The 15,062-nt window shown below is 36.9% G+C and overlaps 1 protein-coding gene across 1 annotated transcript; it reads right to left on the bottom strand.

Moving 5' to 3' along the window:
* Positions 1-10,775: 10,775 nt before the first annotated feature.
* Positions 10,776-14,601, bottom strand: LOC108670636 (putative neural-cadherin 2). The gene is made up of 6 exons (XM_047884078.1): positions 14,440-14,601; positions 13,735-13,911; positions 12,956-13,144; positions 12,495-12,723; positions 11,859-12,064; positions 10,776-10,787 (listed from the first exon to the last, which is right to left on the bottom strand). The coding sequence occupies exons 1-6, from the start codon at positions 14,599-14,601 to the stop codon at positions 10,776-10,778; spliced, it is 975 nt and encodes a 324-aa protein (XP_047740034.1).
* Positions 14,602-15,062: the final 461 nt, after the last annotated feature.

Genomic DNA, 15,062 nt, shown 5'->3' with positions numbered 1-15,062 from the left:
TGGTAAATGCACTTGAACATTCAGGTCTACAATTGCTGAAAACTAATATCTCCACATTTTTACCAGTATCATCATTTGGATCTGTTTGTCAAGCTTCAAATAATTTTCAAGATAGTGGACCGTAATACCCTAATAACTGAATAAATTTTTATTTTGGATCTTTAACCGAGCTTTTATTATGACAAACATTTATAAGTAGCACTCTGATGAAATGCCATAAAAAACTTACTGCTCCGAACATCAATTAAAATATGAAATACTCACAGTATTCCTCCAGAGCAAGTCAAGTCTGTGCCAAGTGTTGTCGTGTACGGTGACATTAAGCGTTGCAGTTGACGTCCATCCACTGGACCCTAATTTTACCATAATCTGAGGCCTGCCGTTGGTTATTTGCAAAGCCAAAAAACTATTAAAATTCTTCAAATTAGAACTGCTGGTGTATAGCAGCAGACCGTGCAGGTTCTTGGTGAGAACGTGCAGGCTGATATGCAAATGTGAACAGGTCGGCAGGCTCGGCAGCCATGCCCAAGAACTGAGATTTGGCGACTCCCCGTGAGCCCCGTAGACGTCAAACTCCCTATGTATTATCTTGCACCGCGGTCCATATGTATTTGTAGGACATATACATTGTACAGACATATCACGTCCCGGTACACAGCGTCCACCGTTAAGACAGGACTCAGGACGGCAGGAAGGCGGCGGTTCTTCACCGACGACAGCGTGTGCGGCCGGCGCAAAATTTTGCTCGTTTTTGAGTCGTGGATTTGGGGTGATTTTATCAGCCTGTGAATCATTCGAGTGTCCAGCCACTGGGAGTAATTTATTCTCCTTGGAACATCCGCAATAAGGAATCACGTGCACTGTTGGACCCACGTGGACAGACGTGATCGAGTCCACGAGCACGTAGTTCTCACCGACGATGATCTTGTCTTGACAGCAGCACTTACAGCCACCGAGGTTCTTAGCGCATAGGCCTACACTGCCTACGCCTATCGCTGTCACGTCCATCTTCAGCTCACTGCCTATCTGTACGAATAGAAATGTTGCTTATCATTTTCCTTATACATGTTGTCATTTATTATTGAAATAACATTATACAGGAATGAAATGTCTCTTTGCATGATCAATACTTAACGCGTTGACTCTGAAGTGGTACATATGCGTACAACGAAATGTATTTCTCTAGGACGTAGTGGTACATACTTCAGGTTGCCTAAAATAGGCCAAATCCGAGAACAAAAAAGGCCAAAAAGGCCGTTAACTCAATATATACTAGTTTATTTGTAGGTTCCTCTGTAAAAATTCCATTTATTTTCTTTTTGCAGTATTTAAGATTTAATTAGGAAGTACCCCTATCACAAATTTTAGCCGGCCAACGCAATTGAGAAAAACTAAATTACGGAATTTGTCCGGGAAAAATGACCGTCTGGCAACCCTGTTTAAAAACAGTACAAGAAATGAAATATTAGTACAAGACGAAGCAATCGGAGTCCAAGGGTTAATGTCTTTCTTCGCCAATTTCAAAAATCGTTAATTTCAATAAATATTGCGGAAATTCTGCGAATACTGTTAGTTGAATTCATGCTCAGGAGGCGCTTCTTTAAAATTCAATCATAATTATGTTTTAATAACTAATAGAATTTAATCTGCCTATTTGATTCTTAATCGGAAGAAAACTATACAAAGTAATTATAACAACCTCTTGGTCCATACTTACGAACTAACACATCGTGTAATTACCGAGCAAAACAAGCACCAAATATTGAACATAAAGTAAAATTTCTAGCTTTACCCAACCCTATTTCCCCCTAGTTTCATCTCACCTCATTTCCCCCTAGCTTCATCTCACCCTATTTCCATCTAGCTTCACTTCACCTTATTTCCCCCTAGCTTCACCTCACCTTATTTCCTCCTAGCTTCACCTCACCTTATTTCCTTCTAGTTTCACCTCACCTTATTTCCTCCTAGCTTCACTTCACCTTATTTCCTCCTAGCTTCACCTCACCTTATTTCCTCCTAGTTTCACCTCACCATATTTCCTCCTAGCTTCACCTCACCTTATTTCCTCCTTAGCTTCACCTCACCTTATTTCCCCCTAGCTTCACCTCACCTTATTTCCTCATAGCTTCACCTCATTTCCCCCTAGCTTCACCTCACCTTATTTCCTCCTAGCTTCACATCATTTCCCCCTAGCTTCACCTTATTTCCTCCTAGCTTCACCTCACCTTATGTCTGCTCCTATACAGCAACATCTCAAGACTTGGTTGTGTGGTGGGTGGAGTAGACAACCAAAGTCTGACTCCAGGTTTGGAGCCAGCTTCTCTGTAGACCTCTTGTATGGAGACGGTCTTGACGCTCCATGGAGCTGCCTCCGAGTCCGCACTCTCAACCTCATTCGTAAAATCGTTCGCCCAAAGTTCCAGCATTTCTAAAAGCCTGTCCAATAGGCTTTTGTTGCCATCCTGCGAGATTGTAAACGAACACATCTGTTGTCGGTGCCATTGACATATTTACGGACAATGTTAAATGTAGCTAAATATTATTGAAGGTATTTAAAATATTTTTTATGGTATTGATAGTTGAAAACTAAATTTTGAGGACTAGTGGATCTAATGAATAGTTTCCAGGACTGTTAAAGTATATAAAATAGTTACATGGTTTCAAAGTGCTATCTAGTTACAGGTTTCACAGTGCTAACAACTTGCTATCTTTCACAGTTTAGTTCCGCTAACAGAAATCTCGCTGCAATTTTCGTATTCAATAAAATTCGCAGCGTGAATGCCATCTGTCATTTCAGACCAAAAATTTGCGCCTTTGACAATTGATTGCTATGATAATCCTTCAAACGAACGGCTTTTATGTGTTCAAATGTAGTTCGAGTACATAGTTAAGTGAGGCATGTAATTTAAAGATCATCAATAGTAAAATTTTGTGGGAACAATGTTGTTTCAATTCTAATTTATAATCTAGTCTAAAATGTGCAAGCATCAACTAGGTTTATTAAAGCCACAAGCAAAAATAGTTTTTTTTGATATATTAACACATTTATGGACAATGGTTCCCTGTTAATAAAACTCGAACATCCAAATGATGCTCAAATTTGAATGACAAATCATCAAGTTTGTTAGAGCTAATTACTTCATTAACAATTAATTTTTTATTAACTCATTAAAAATTTTTCTCTGAGGCTCATTTTCAATGAACCTTTGCGGGATTCGTTCAAATTTTGTACGATAACCATAAAGTTAGGAAAGTTTTCAGCCCGTTCATTAGATATTGGAATGAAAGCAACTGAATTTACCGGTAAAAATTACATTTTACGACAACGATCTACAGTTAACGATTAAATTTACATTTAACGATGCACCCAAATTTTTCAAAGCATTATGAAAATAACTTTGATTGCGTTTCTAAACTTGCTGGACATTTTCCTTAACGTCACCCAGGAATCAAATGTATTTTAGATTTTTTTAAAAATGTAAATCAATCAATGTTATTTTTCCGTACCAGCGTCGTAGGTTTCGATTCTATAAAGGATGGGCTAGCAAATTGGAAATTTCCGTGTATGTTAATTCAAATACAAAATTTATAATCAATTTCTTAATTCCAATATTAACACCACCCAAAAAACTCCGTGAAAATTTCTCTATATTTGTTAATAGATGTCTTAACCTTTATATTTTATTCATCAAATAATTTATTGATTTCATATCTATAAGTAATATTCAATACAAAAGACCACCACCTAGTTTTTTAATGAAAATGGTAAAAATTATAGATTTCCTATCAAAAAATAATACTCAATACAAAAGATCGTCACCTAGTTTTTTAATGAAAATGATAATAATAATAGATTTCATATTAACAAAGAATATTAGGAATTTAAAAGCAAAGAAAACAGCCAGAATATTAACCATTTCTTTAGAATGAAAACTTTTCGGAGTCCAGCTCCATCGTCAGTTCAAAAGTTCAAAACCTATAAGAAAAGCAGCATCAATTAGAAAACTCAATTCACATCGAAGATAAAAACATAAATTGACAAAAATAAAAACAAATACACATAAGGAGACAGGCTTATCTATTTACAATTTCAAGGGGATAGGAGATGAAGGCTGCATTTAACCGAGGTTTCTGTTTAAAAATATACAGGGATTCTAAAATCCGTAGGTCAGTAACACCGGTCGTGTAAGCTAGAGCTCTAAAATCACTATCAGACACCGGAACATTGCACTGCTCGGCATGGACGCGCACAGCTGAATGAGGGGGATGCGTAAGTAAAGTTCCCGTTCTAAAACTTCTGCCCTTGTGCTCCGCCAGCCTAGTGTAAAAATTGCGAGACGTCATACCGACGTACGCTGATGCGCACTACGCACAACTGTATCTATATACTAGGGACGAACGCATAAAAAGAGGGAGGGCATCTTTATACTTGAAGAACGAACCGATTTTGAAGTTATTCACCAATATCACCTGCAGATTTACATTCGGAAGATATTTATTGATCAAATCTTTCAATTCCTTAGCCATAGTCTCAGATGTTTTACCGAAGAAAAAAAATAACAGTAAATCAGGTTCCTACTGTCACAATCGGGAACAACTTCTTTATATTGCCTTGACATGCATTTCTTAATTTAAGAGTTCTTAAGAGTTCTAGCTTACACGACCGGTGTTACTGACCTAAGGATTTTCGAATCCCTGTATATTTTTAAACAGAAACCTCGGTTAAATGCAGCCTTCAGCTCCTTTCCCCTTGAAATTGTAAATAGATAGGCCTGTCTCCTTATGTGTATTTGTTTTTATTTTTGTCAATTTATGTTTTTATCTTCGATGTGAACTTAGTTTTCTAATTAATTCTGCTTTTCTTATAGGTTTTGAACTTTTGAACAGACGATGGAGCTGGACTCCGAAACATTTTCATTCTTAAGAAATGGTTAATATTCTGGCTGTTTTCTTTGCTTTTAAATTCCTGATTAACTCGCCATTTAAGCAATCTAGTGATTTTATTAACAAAGAATATTCAATACTTGAGATCATCACCCAGTTTTTTATCAAAATTATAATATTAAAAATAATAATAATAGATTCATATATATAAATAACATTCAATACAATTGAGTATAGACCATCACCTAGTTTATTGATGAAAATGATAATAATAATAGACTTCATATCTAAAAGTAATATTCAATCTAAAATCATCATCTATTTTTTATGATAATAATGATGATAAAATAGATTTAATATTTATAAATAACATTCAACACATGAAACCAGCACCTAGTTTTTTTGATCAAATTGATAATAACAAGAGATTTCAAATCTATAAATAATATTCAATGCAATAGAATATAGACCACCACCTAGTCTTTTGATGAAAATGATAATGATAATAATAGATCTGATATCTATAAATAATATTCACTACAAGACACCATCACCTAGTTTTTTGATGAAAATAATAATAATGATATTAGATTCATATCTATAGGAAATATTCAATACAGTAGAGTATAGACCACCACCTAGTTTTTTATGTAAATAATAATAATAATAATAATGACAGATCTTATATCTATGAGTAATATTAAATGTAAGACACCATCACCTAGTTTTTTAATGAAAATTATAACAATAATAAAAAATTTAATACATATAAATAATATTCAATACAAGACACCGTCACCTTGCTGATGAGATGAGCTGAGGTGACCGCGACCTCGACAGGCAAGGCGAGCGTCACATCCTGCTTGCTGAGGTGCACGAGGTGCACGCTGATGTTGAGGGCCACTGAGGGGCCTGTCACATCACTCACTGACACCTGCACCTCGTAACTGTGGCACCAAACACGTGATATTATTATTAATTAGTCATTTTATTCAGCTCAAAAGCACTTGTTTGCTTAAATCGCAAGTTAACCAGGAATTTAAAAGCAAAAGCAATACCACAAACATTCACCATATCTTTATAAGAGAATACGTTTCGGAGTCCAGCTCCATCGTCAGTTCACAAAATTCAGTTCAGAAGAAGTTCAGATCTAGAAACACAAATACAATCAATTAGTAGAGTAAAAGGCACTGTTAGGTTTTAAAACGGAGAATAAATACATAAGACATAAAATTGACGATAGTAAACGGCCTATCTATTTACTATTTCAAGAGGAATGGAGCTAAAAGCGGCATTTAGACTAGGCTGCTGCTTGAATATATATAGAGATTCTAAAATGCGTAGATCAGTAACACCGGATGCGGAAGGTAGAATTTTAAAATCATTATCGGATGCAGAGGTGTTGCACTGCTCGGCATGAACACGTACAGCAGAATGTGGTGGATGTGCAAGTAGGTTCCCCGTCCTATAACTCCTGCCCTTATGCTCAGCCAGCCTAGTATAGAAATTGCGTGACGTCATACCGACGTACGCTGATGCGCACTGCGCACAACTATATCTGTAAACTAGTGACGATCGCATAAGAACAGGTTGGGTATCCTCAAACCTGAGAAACGAGCTGATTCTAAAATTGTTAACTAGCAACACATGAAGATTTACATCCGGAAGATATTTAGCAAATAAAACTTTCAGTTCCTTAGACATAGCCTCAGATGCGGGGCCAAAGTAGGGAAAAGAACAGTAATCAACTTTCCTATTGTCACACTTGGGAACAACAGCAGTATATTGCTTGGACATAAACTTCTTGATTTGGGTAAACACCAGATGCGATGGAAAGCCATTTTGTGAAAAGATATTGCGCAACAATTCAAATTCAGAGCGCATGGCTAGAAAAGTAGCGCAAATGCGAAAGCCGCGGTTTATCAATGTTTGGATCCCATTTAATTTGAAGCGAAAGGAACAAAAACTAAAAAAGCTGGTGCTTAAGCCGGTTAAGACTATGGCCTCTTTTGATGTAGAAAATTTATTCTCTAATATTCCTCTTTCTGAAACCATCGATATATGTCTTAATTCATTGTTTAAAGATGTCAATGACCTTGTCATGGCTTTTAACCACAATTTTTTCAAACCTCTTCTTGAATTATCTGTGCTAAACTTAATTTTTCTATTTGCTGACAAGTTTTACAGACAAATTGACGGTTTGGGCATGAGGCTTCCACTCGGCCCTACCTTTGCCAATATATTTATGTATTTTCACGAGGCTACATGGTTGGCTAATTGTCCTCTGGATTTTAAGCCAATTTTCTATAACCGATATGTTGATAATACTTTTTTTGATTTTTAAGCATCCTTCACATGTGGGCCTGTTCTTTTACTATCTTAATCTCCAACACAAATCTATCAAATTCACCATGGAGCTTGAATCAAACAATAGCTTGTCTTTCCTTGATTGCAAAGTTACCAAATCTGATGGCCGTTTCCAAACTTCTGTTTTTAGAAAATCGACCTTTACCGGCTTGAGCACCAGCTTTTTTGGCTTTTGTTCCTTTCGCTTCAAATTAAATGGGATCCAAACATTGATAAACCGCGGCTCTCGCATTTGCTCTACTTTTCTAGCCATGCACTCTGAATTTGAATTGTTGCGCAATATCTTTTCACAAAATGGCTTTTATCGCATCTGGTGTTTACCCAATTCAAGAAGTTTATGTCCAAGTATTATACTGCAGTTGTTCTCAAGTGTGACAATAGGAAAGTTGTTTACTGATCTTTTCCCTACTTTGGCCCCGCATCTGAGGCTATGTCAAAGGAACTGAACGTTTTATTTGCTAAATATCTTCCGGATGTAAATCTTTATGTGTTGCTAGTTAACAATTTTAGAATCAGCTCGTTTTTCAGGTTTAACGATACCCTACCTGTTCTTATGCGATCGTCACTAGTTTACAGATATAGTTATGCGCAGTGCGCATCAGCGTACGTCGGTATGACGTCACGCAATTTCTATACTAGGCTGGCTGAGCATAAGGGCAGGAGTTATAGGACGGGGAACCTACTTGCACATCAACCTCATTCTGCTGAACGTGTTCATGCTGAGCAGTGCAACTCCTCTGTATCCGATAATGATTTTAAAATTCTAGCTTCCGCATCCGGTGTTTCTGATCTACGCATTTTAGAATCTCTATATATATTCAAGAAGAAGCCTAGTCTAAATGCCGCTTTTAGCTCCGTTCCTCTTGAAATAGTAAATAGATAGGCCGTTTACTAGCGTTAATTTCATGTCTTATGTATTTATTCTCCGTTTTAAAACCTACCAGTGCCTTTTACTCTACTAATTGATTGTATTTGTGTTTCTAGATCTGAACTTCTTCTGAACTGAATTTTGTGAACTGACGATGGAGCTGGACTCCGAAACGTTTTCTCTTATAAAGATATGGTGAATTTTTGTGGTATTGTTTTTGCTTTTAAATTCCAGTTTATTCAGCTTATATTACTAGTGTGTATTATTAAGAATTAGGGGGGTAATCTTGAATGTGTCAATGATAATGTCAATCCCCACATGTCAATTACTAACACATACTCCTAACACCTACACCTCGTAGGTGTGACAACATACGTGTGATATTATTGTTGATTAGTTATATTATATAGCTTATATTATTAGTGTACAATATATAGACTAATAAGGTTACTTATGAATGTTTCAACGATAATGTCAATCCCCACATGTCAATTACTAACTCATTCTCCTAACACCTGCACCTCGTAAATGTGACACAAAAAGCTTGTATTATTGTTAATGAGTTATATTATGCAGCTTATATTATTAGTGTGTATTATTTAATGTTTTAAACTAAGAGAGATGCAACTATTATGAAATGCCAACTTTTACAATTTTTGGAAGTATAGTTCTTTTGTTACATGTTGCAATCTAATACGTTCAATTACTAGATTTACAACAAATATCTCTCTATTCAAGTCATATTCATCTAATTCTGTACAGATATTTTAATCGTTAGCTATGTTATTCGTAAATTTTGAGTATGTTACTCACGAAATTAATAATAATAGTTATCTCACACGCTGGGAGTTATAAACGAAATAATCTTATAGCTATCAGGAAAATTAGAATAATAATAATCTTACATTCCGCGGGTGATTAACCAACCTAAGTTTAAATTATACTTCTTAGGAAGAGTAGAATGATTATAATCTTACGTTCCGGTGGTTGATTAACCCCAGTTTCCAGTATAATTATTACGAAATAGAAATAATAATAATTTCCTCTTGCAGTTGGGTGATCAACTTAAGTTTAGGTTAACATTAGGTTAGGTTAAAATAATCTCACCCGCCAGGGTGATAACTTAAGTTTAGGTTAAAATTAGGCTAGGTTATAATAATTTCACCCGCCTGTGTTAGGTTTAACCTAACTTAAGTTAGGTTAAAATTAGGTTAAGTTGAAATAATTTCACTCGCCTGGGTGATGAACTTAACTTAGGTTATAATTATTAAAAATCTAATAATAAAAATAATCTCACCCGCCGGTGGGAGCGTCCGCAGCGACGGTGAGGGCTCCAGTGAGGGAGTTGAGGGAGAAGAGAGGGTGAGATTGCACCCACGAGTACCGGGCACCCACCGTGCCTGCCTCTCCCCTCACCCGCCCCAGCCCTATACCACCCGCGGACTGTGGGGGAGTCACGGGAACATCGTTATGGAGGAACATCGTTATGAGGGAACATTGTTATGGGGGAACATTGTTATTGGGAACATTTTTATAGGGGAACATTGGTATAGGAAACATTGTTATTGGGAACATTGGTATAGGGAAACATTTTTATAGGGGAACATTGGTATAGGGAACATTGTTATTGGCCCATTGTTATGGGGAAACATTGTTATGAGGGAACATTGTTATGGGGAACATTGTTATTGGGAACATTTTTATAGGGGAACATTGGTATAGGAAACATTGTCATTGGGAACATTGGTATAGGGGAACATTTTTATAGGGAAACATTGGTATAGGGAACATTGTTATTGGGCACATTGTTATGGGGGATCATTGTTATGGAGGAACATTGTTATGGGGGAACATTGTTATGGGGGAACATTGTTATTGGGAACATTGGTATAGGGAACATTGTTATAGGGAACATCGGTATAGAATAGAAGTGTCGGCAATGAAGAAATAGGCCCATGGCCTGTTGCCAATTCTTGAACTTTTCGTGACTTGATTCACAAGGAATCCGGCCTTTGGAACCCGATCTTTCTATAGCTGACGATTGATTGAGATAGCTGCTGGACTTATTGCCTGGTCCGCAATTTGCTAGGCATTTTAAGACTGAACATATGCTCCTGCATAGCTTCGTCTAGTTTGTTCTTGAAGGCGTTCATACTCGGAGCGTCAACGATGATATCAGGGAGGCTCTTACATCGTTATGGAGAACAGATTTGGGGGAAAACTTGTGAATTGTCTTCGTCTTTAATATTGTCCTCATGTGCATGATCATGTTAGGTGCTTGCAAGGTGAATTTTTTTATTATGATAATTATGATTGTTCCGAGCACTCGAAGCGAATATAATATAACAACCATACTAACAGCCCATATATAGGCGGTGCATGGCTTAAAAAATATTTTTATTAAAGATAAAAACTAACTAAGTTTAATGTATATATTTGAGATTATAAGAATCTCACCATTAGAATATCATTTCACAAAAGCGAATAACCTAAATTTAAAAATTCAATTAGATTTCAGTCAATTTAAATATTTATTTAATTTAGAGATTCATTTAAAGACTCACTTGCCAACTGCAAACTTTTTAAACTGTAATTCTTTTAAAATTTCGTCAATATTTTAGCAGAAATTCGCATGCGATAATTTCACAAATTGCAGTCATTCATCCTGCTGTACGAATATTGAATGGTTATGAATTAAAATTCATTGTCAAGAGTAATCGAGGCAGTATCATAAAATAAAATATTATACTGTCTGATTCTCATCTGCCTAACTTTGTGCGATTTAACATACACAGAATTTTCACATCTTATTAGATAAACTTTATTTATTGTTTTAGTGAAATTATATCTAATTACAACGCTTCTGATGTATTATCATTTAAAATGATCGCGCAATTAAAAATGATGGCCGTATTAGCACCATAAAGCTTTGGTATTGCGCCCATGCCATCGTTTGTCTTCCACCGCCGTTCTCGGCAAATGGAAGAATGTCCGCTCTCATTTTTCAGAAGAACGAAGCTTTTGTTTCACAACAATCAACGTTCCATTTAATTACTCACTTTTTATCAAGACAAAAACATTTTTTTATATATATGAAGAAAAGGTCTTGAGCTGCGAGAATTGAGCTGCGAGAAACGGGCGAGAATTTTTATTTCGCTGGATTAAAAATAAGAAATTTTATATTTTTAGGTCCGTTAATGGAGTTATATCCAATTTAGTTGCTGTAAAAGTCACTTGGTTAATTCTTTCTAACGCTAATTTACACTGCAGAACAATTATACGGCAGTTTAGCGTACAAATTATTTATATTATATCGCTTGAGTTATCCATTACAAGTGCTGCTTCGACACAAGGTGTAACAAAACAACAAGCCAAGTACTTTGTATTTTAAATTATTATTATTATTATTTATTATAGTTAATAATTGTTATCAAATGTTGATGATAACCGATGATGTAGTAAACCACCGACACATTGAATGCATTATAGTGCTTTTAAAAGAAGATACGCTTAAAATTGCACTGTACTGCTTATAAAACACAGTTTCGGATACTTATGTAAATATAATAGTGCATAGTAAATATTATAGTAATACTGAACATTGCATATTGTATAAATTCCCAATATAATTGCACAGTAATGCATATAAAAGAAAGTTACGGATATCTATATACACATATAATAGAGAATTGCAAATATAATAGTAATACTGAACATTATATATTGTAGAAATGCCCACCTTGATGGACGCGACTTGAATGAACTTGTGTTCAGACAACACAGTTCTGTCACCAGACGACCGTGCCAGCGTGAGAGTGACGGTAGCAGACAGAGGAGGAGTGCCAGAGTCTGTCACTATCAGCGGCACTGCCAGCACACCGCCCATTTCACGCTCCACCATCGCTGTCACTGTCACCACCACACCATCCTCTCCTGTCACTATCCCTGTCCGGGTGGGGTGGGGTGAAACATCTTCCATATGTTGAAACATCCATGTATTTCCATACAATGGAATGATGAATTTGAAGCTGAATTTTATCGAATATGAATGATACTATCTTAAGTTCTTGTGTTGAAGTGAAGATAACTGAAATGTTTAGGTGCACATTTAATTTATACGCGTGCGATTATTGCCCAGAGAATTTATTGATTTAAATTATCATACCAACGTCATCTGAAGAATTGTCTGACTTTCTGATAATTTAAATCAACAAATCCTCTGGTCATTAATCGCACGCGCATAAATCAACAAATTTTGCCATCTAAAAATGATTTAATTTGTATGTCTAAATTAATTCCTAAGAGGACTTCGTAATTATTTTGTTGCATTGTACACTTTCAGTATATTCAGTAATCAAGAATATTACCGTCACACCTGGCTCGTGCGACAACTTCAAGAAGCTCTGCAGCGCCACCTCAACAACTGGATCAACTTTAACTTCAAAAGGAGGTCCGTTGCCAGCTGTCCAGTCGTCTGGATCGTCCAGCGTGACGTTAAATATCGTCCTGGACCTGGACGGGCTGGATGCGTCCAGCTCTGGCAGGGCCAGCACTCGCGGGCCAATCAGGATTGGCGGATTGTCGTTGACATCGCGGACTGTGACCTGGGTTGATAGTGAGTTGATAGTGAGTTGATAGTGAGTTGATAGTGAGTTTATAGTGAGGGCAAATATGGTCTGGGTTGTGGGAGTTGATAATGAAGATAATACAATATCTTCACAAATTTTTATTAAATGAATTTTCCTCATTAGAAAAATTTTATCCCTGGGTTTTTATTTTTAAAGAGTGAGCTGATTTTTTATTTTATCTATCCCTCGGGACTCATGTGGGACTCACAGTCAGTGTCCCAGTGGCCGTGTTAGGCGGGTCCCCGCTGTCCCAGGCGAGCACGTGCAGCACGTGACGGGACGTCTTCTCCCGGTCCAGGACCCGGGCCAGCCGGACGGTCCCGCCCGTGTCTATGGCGAACGTCCCCCGCGGGTCACTGGGGGGCGAGATCCCGTAGCTCACCAGACCCCCTGAACCCTGCGGGGGTGGGACAAGAAACCCTTTAACCTAACCTAACCTAACCTAAACTTAAAAATTATCCCGAAACAATTCTGAAAAGTATTCCGACCGAACTAATTTTAAAATTATTCCGAAATAATGTTAAAAAAATTTCCGAAATATTTCGGAAAATGTTTACTATTTTTTTAAAAAATCACTTAATTAACAAAGAAGGTAATTATTACTCCTAATTTGCTCAGGCGTTGATTAATTATTATAAAAATAGCACGGCGCTTTGTAAAATTTTGCGACATTAAAATAATTTATTGTTGATTTTTTTTAATTGTTGATTAACAAAACATGTTGATTAACATCATACGGGATACTAGGTTCTCTCAGAGAAATCAGTAAGAATTTGTCCAAGTAGACTTTTTAGTAGGTCATCTTAACCCATTTTGGCGCAGCAAACCAGCGTATCAGTGCTACGACCCTTCTCTGCTCGTGCTGTTGGTGGGAAAATTTCGTCAAAATTCGGACAATCACCCACGAATTTTTTACTGCAGTTAATTTATCCGCGCAAATAAATTCATTTTTATTCCAAACTCATTTAAAAAATTTATAACAATCACCTCATCTTGGTCGGTGGCCACCATCGTTGTGACCACCGAGCCGCTGGCCGCGTCCTCGGCCATCTCGATGGTCCGCTCCTGGCCATCAAACTGAGGGGAGTTGTCGTTAGTGTCCACCAGCACGATGGTCACGGTCGCCAGCCCTGTCCTCTGATGGTCGTCCCAACTGCCCTCGCCCTGAAGTGGACACCACGACGAAGTTATACACTTAATTTTTATACTTATACGCTTATTATATACTTATAATAAAGTGTATAAGTATTATTATACATTAATATTATACACTTATACTTATAAAATAATGGGTAATTTTGTCAGAATCGCGGCACACTTTCTGCATGTAGCACTGATACGCTATTTTGCCAGGCCAACTTAAGTAAAGAAAACCTACTTAAGAGCAAAGAGTTCGTTGCTATTTGGACAATTTTTCACTCAATTCTTTAAGTGTAAGATAATGCAAACATAACTAAAGATATTCGGGAAATACAAACAATTTTTTGAAAAAAAAAACAGAAAAGCAGAACTGTTTTCACGCAAAGCAAAATAAAAGTTATCAAAAAATGAAGAATAAAAAGTTTGAAAATCAAAATGCTTTGGTATCTCAACTTTAACATATATGAAATGAAAATTCAGTTTCAACTCATTCACCTTATGACTTAGAAAAATAAAGCATTTCACGACTTAAGTTCTAAGTTCTAAGCTGACCTGATCAGTGACCTGCACCTGTAGCTGCAGACCCCCTCTGTGTGTGTGGTCTTCGTAGTTCAGGGGGATTTTAGACCTTAAGACCGCCCCCCCACCCCCCACGAGACCCTCCACCTGCACCAGCTGCCACCCCTCCCCGCTGTCTGGCACCACCTGGTGCATATATGCCCATAAATTATAATTTTATATTAATAAATAATATAATATTCATTATATCATAGACCCCGGTCTGATGCGACCTGGGGTGTATGGTATTCTTCTTTAAAAAATCTATTATTATACTTTCTTTTTTATTTTTAATTATATGATGTACAATTGTACATTAAATGAAAAGACACATAATATCAAATTATATTATGTATACATGGTCGTGTTTATACATACATACTTCTGCACGAATATAGACGACTCGCGGATAAACGTTCATGATTATGATGTAGTGTTTTATATAGCTACTTTACCCTCACAGTTTAGCCTCACGGTTTACCCTCACAGTTTAGCCTCACGGTTTACCCTCACAGTTTACCCTCACAGTTTACCCTCACAGTTTACCCTCACAGTTTTACGGTCCACTCGGTACGGGCCCATCTCGGGGGCACGTCGTTCACGTCACGTACGTCGAT

This window comes from Hyalella azteca, unplaced genomic scaffold (genome assembly GCF_000764305.2).
Source record: "Hyalella azteca isolate HAZT.00-mixed unplaced genomic scaffold, Hazt_2.0.2 contig1804, whole genome shotgun sequence".
Taxonomy (NCBI): Eukaryota; Metazoa; Arthropoda; class Malacostraca; order Amphipoda; family Hyalellidae; genus Hyalella; species Hyalella azteca.
The sequence above is the reverse complement of the archived record's forward strand: the minus strand, read 5'-3'. Positions and strand labels throughout refer to the sequence as shown.

Bases quoted from the DNA above. Each gene is read 5' to 3' on its own strand.
- LOC108670636 (XM_047884078.1), bottom strand. From the start codon at position 14,601: ATGCACCAGGTGGTGCCAGACAGCGGGGAGGGGTGGCAGCTGGTGCAG. The intron at 13,912-14,439 runs GTCAGCTTAGAA...TGTCCACTTCAG, and splicing joins AGGTGCAGGTCACTGATCAG to GGCGAGGGCAGTTGGGACGA. The intron at 12,065-12,494 runs GTGTGACGGTAA...CCACCCGGACAG, and splicing joins GAAGTTGTCGCACGAGCCAG to GGATAGTGACAGGAGAGGAT.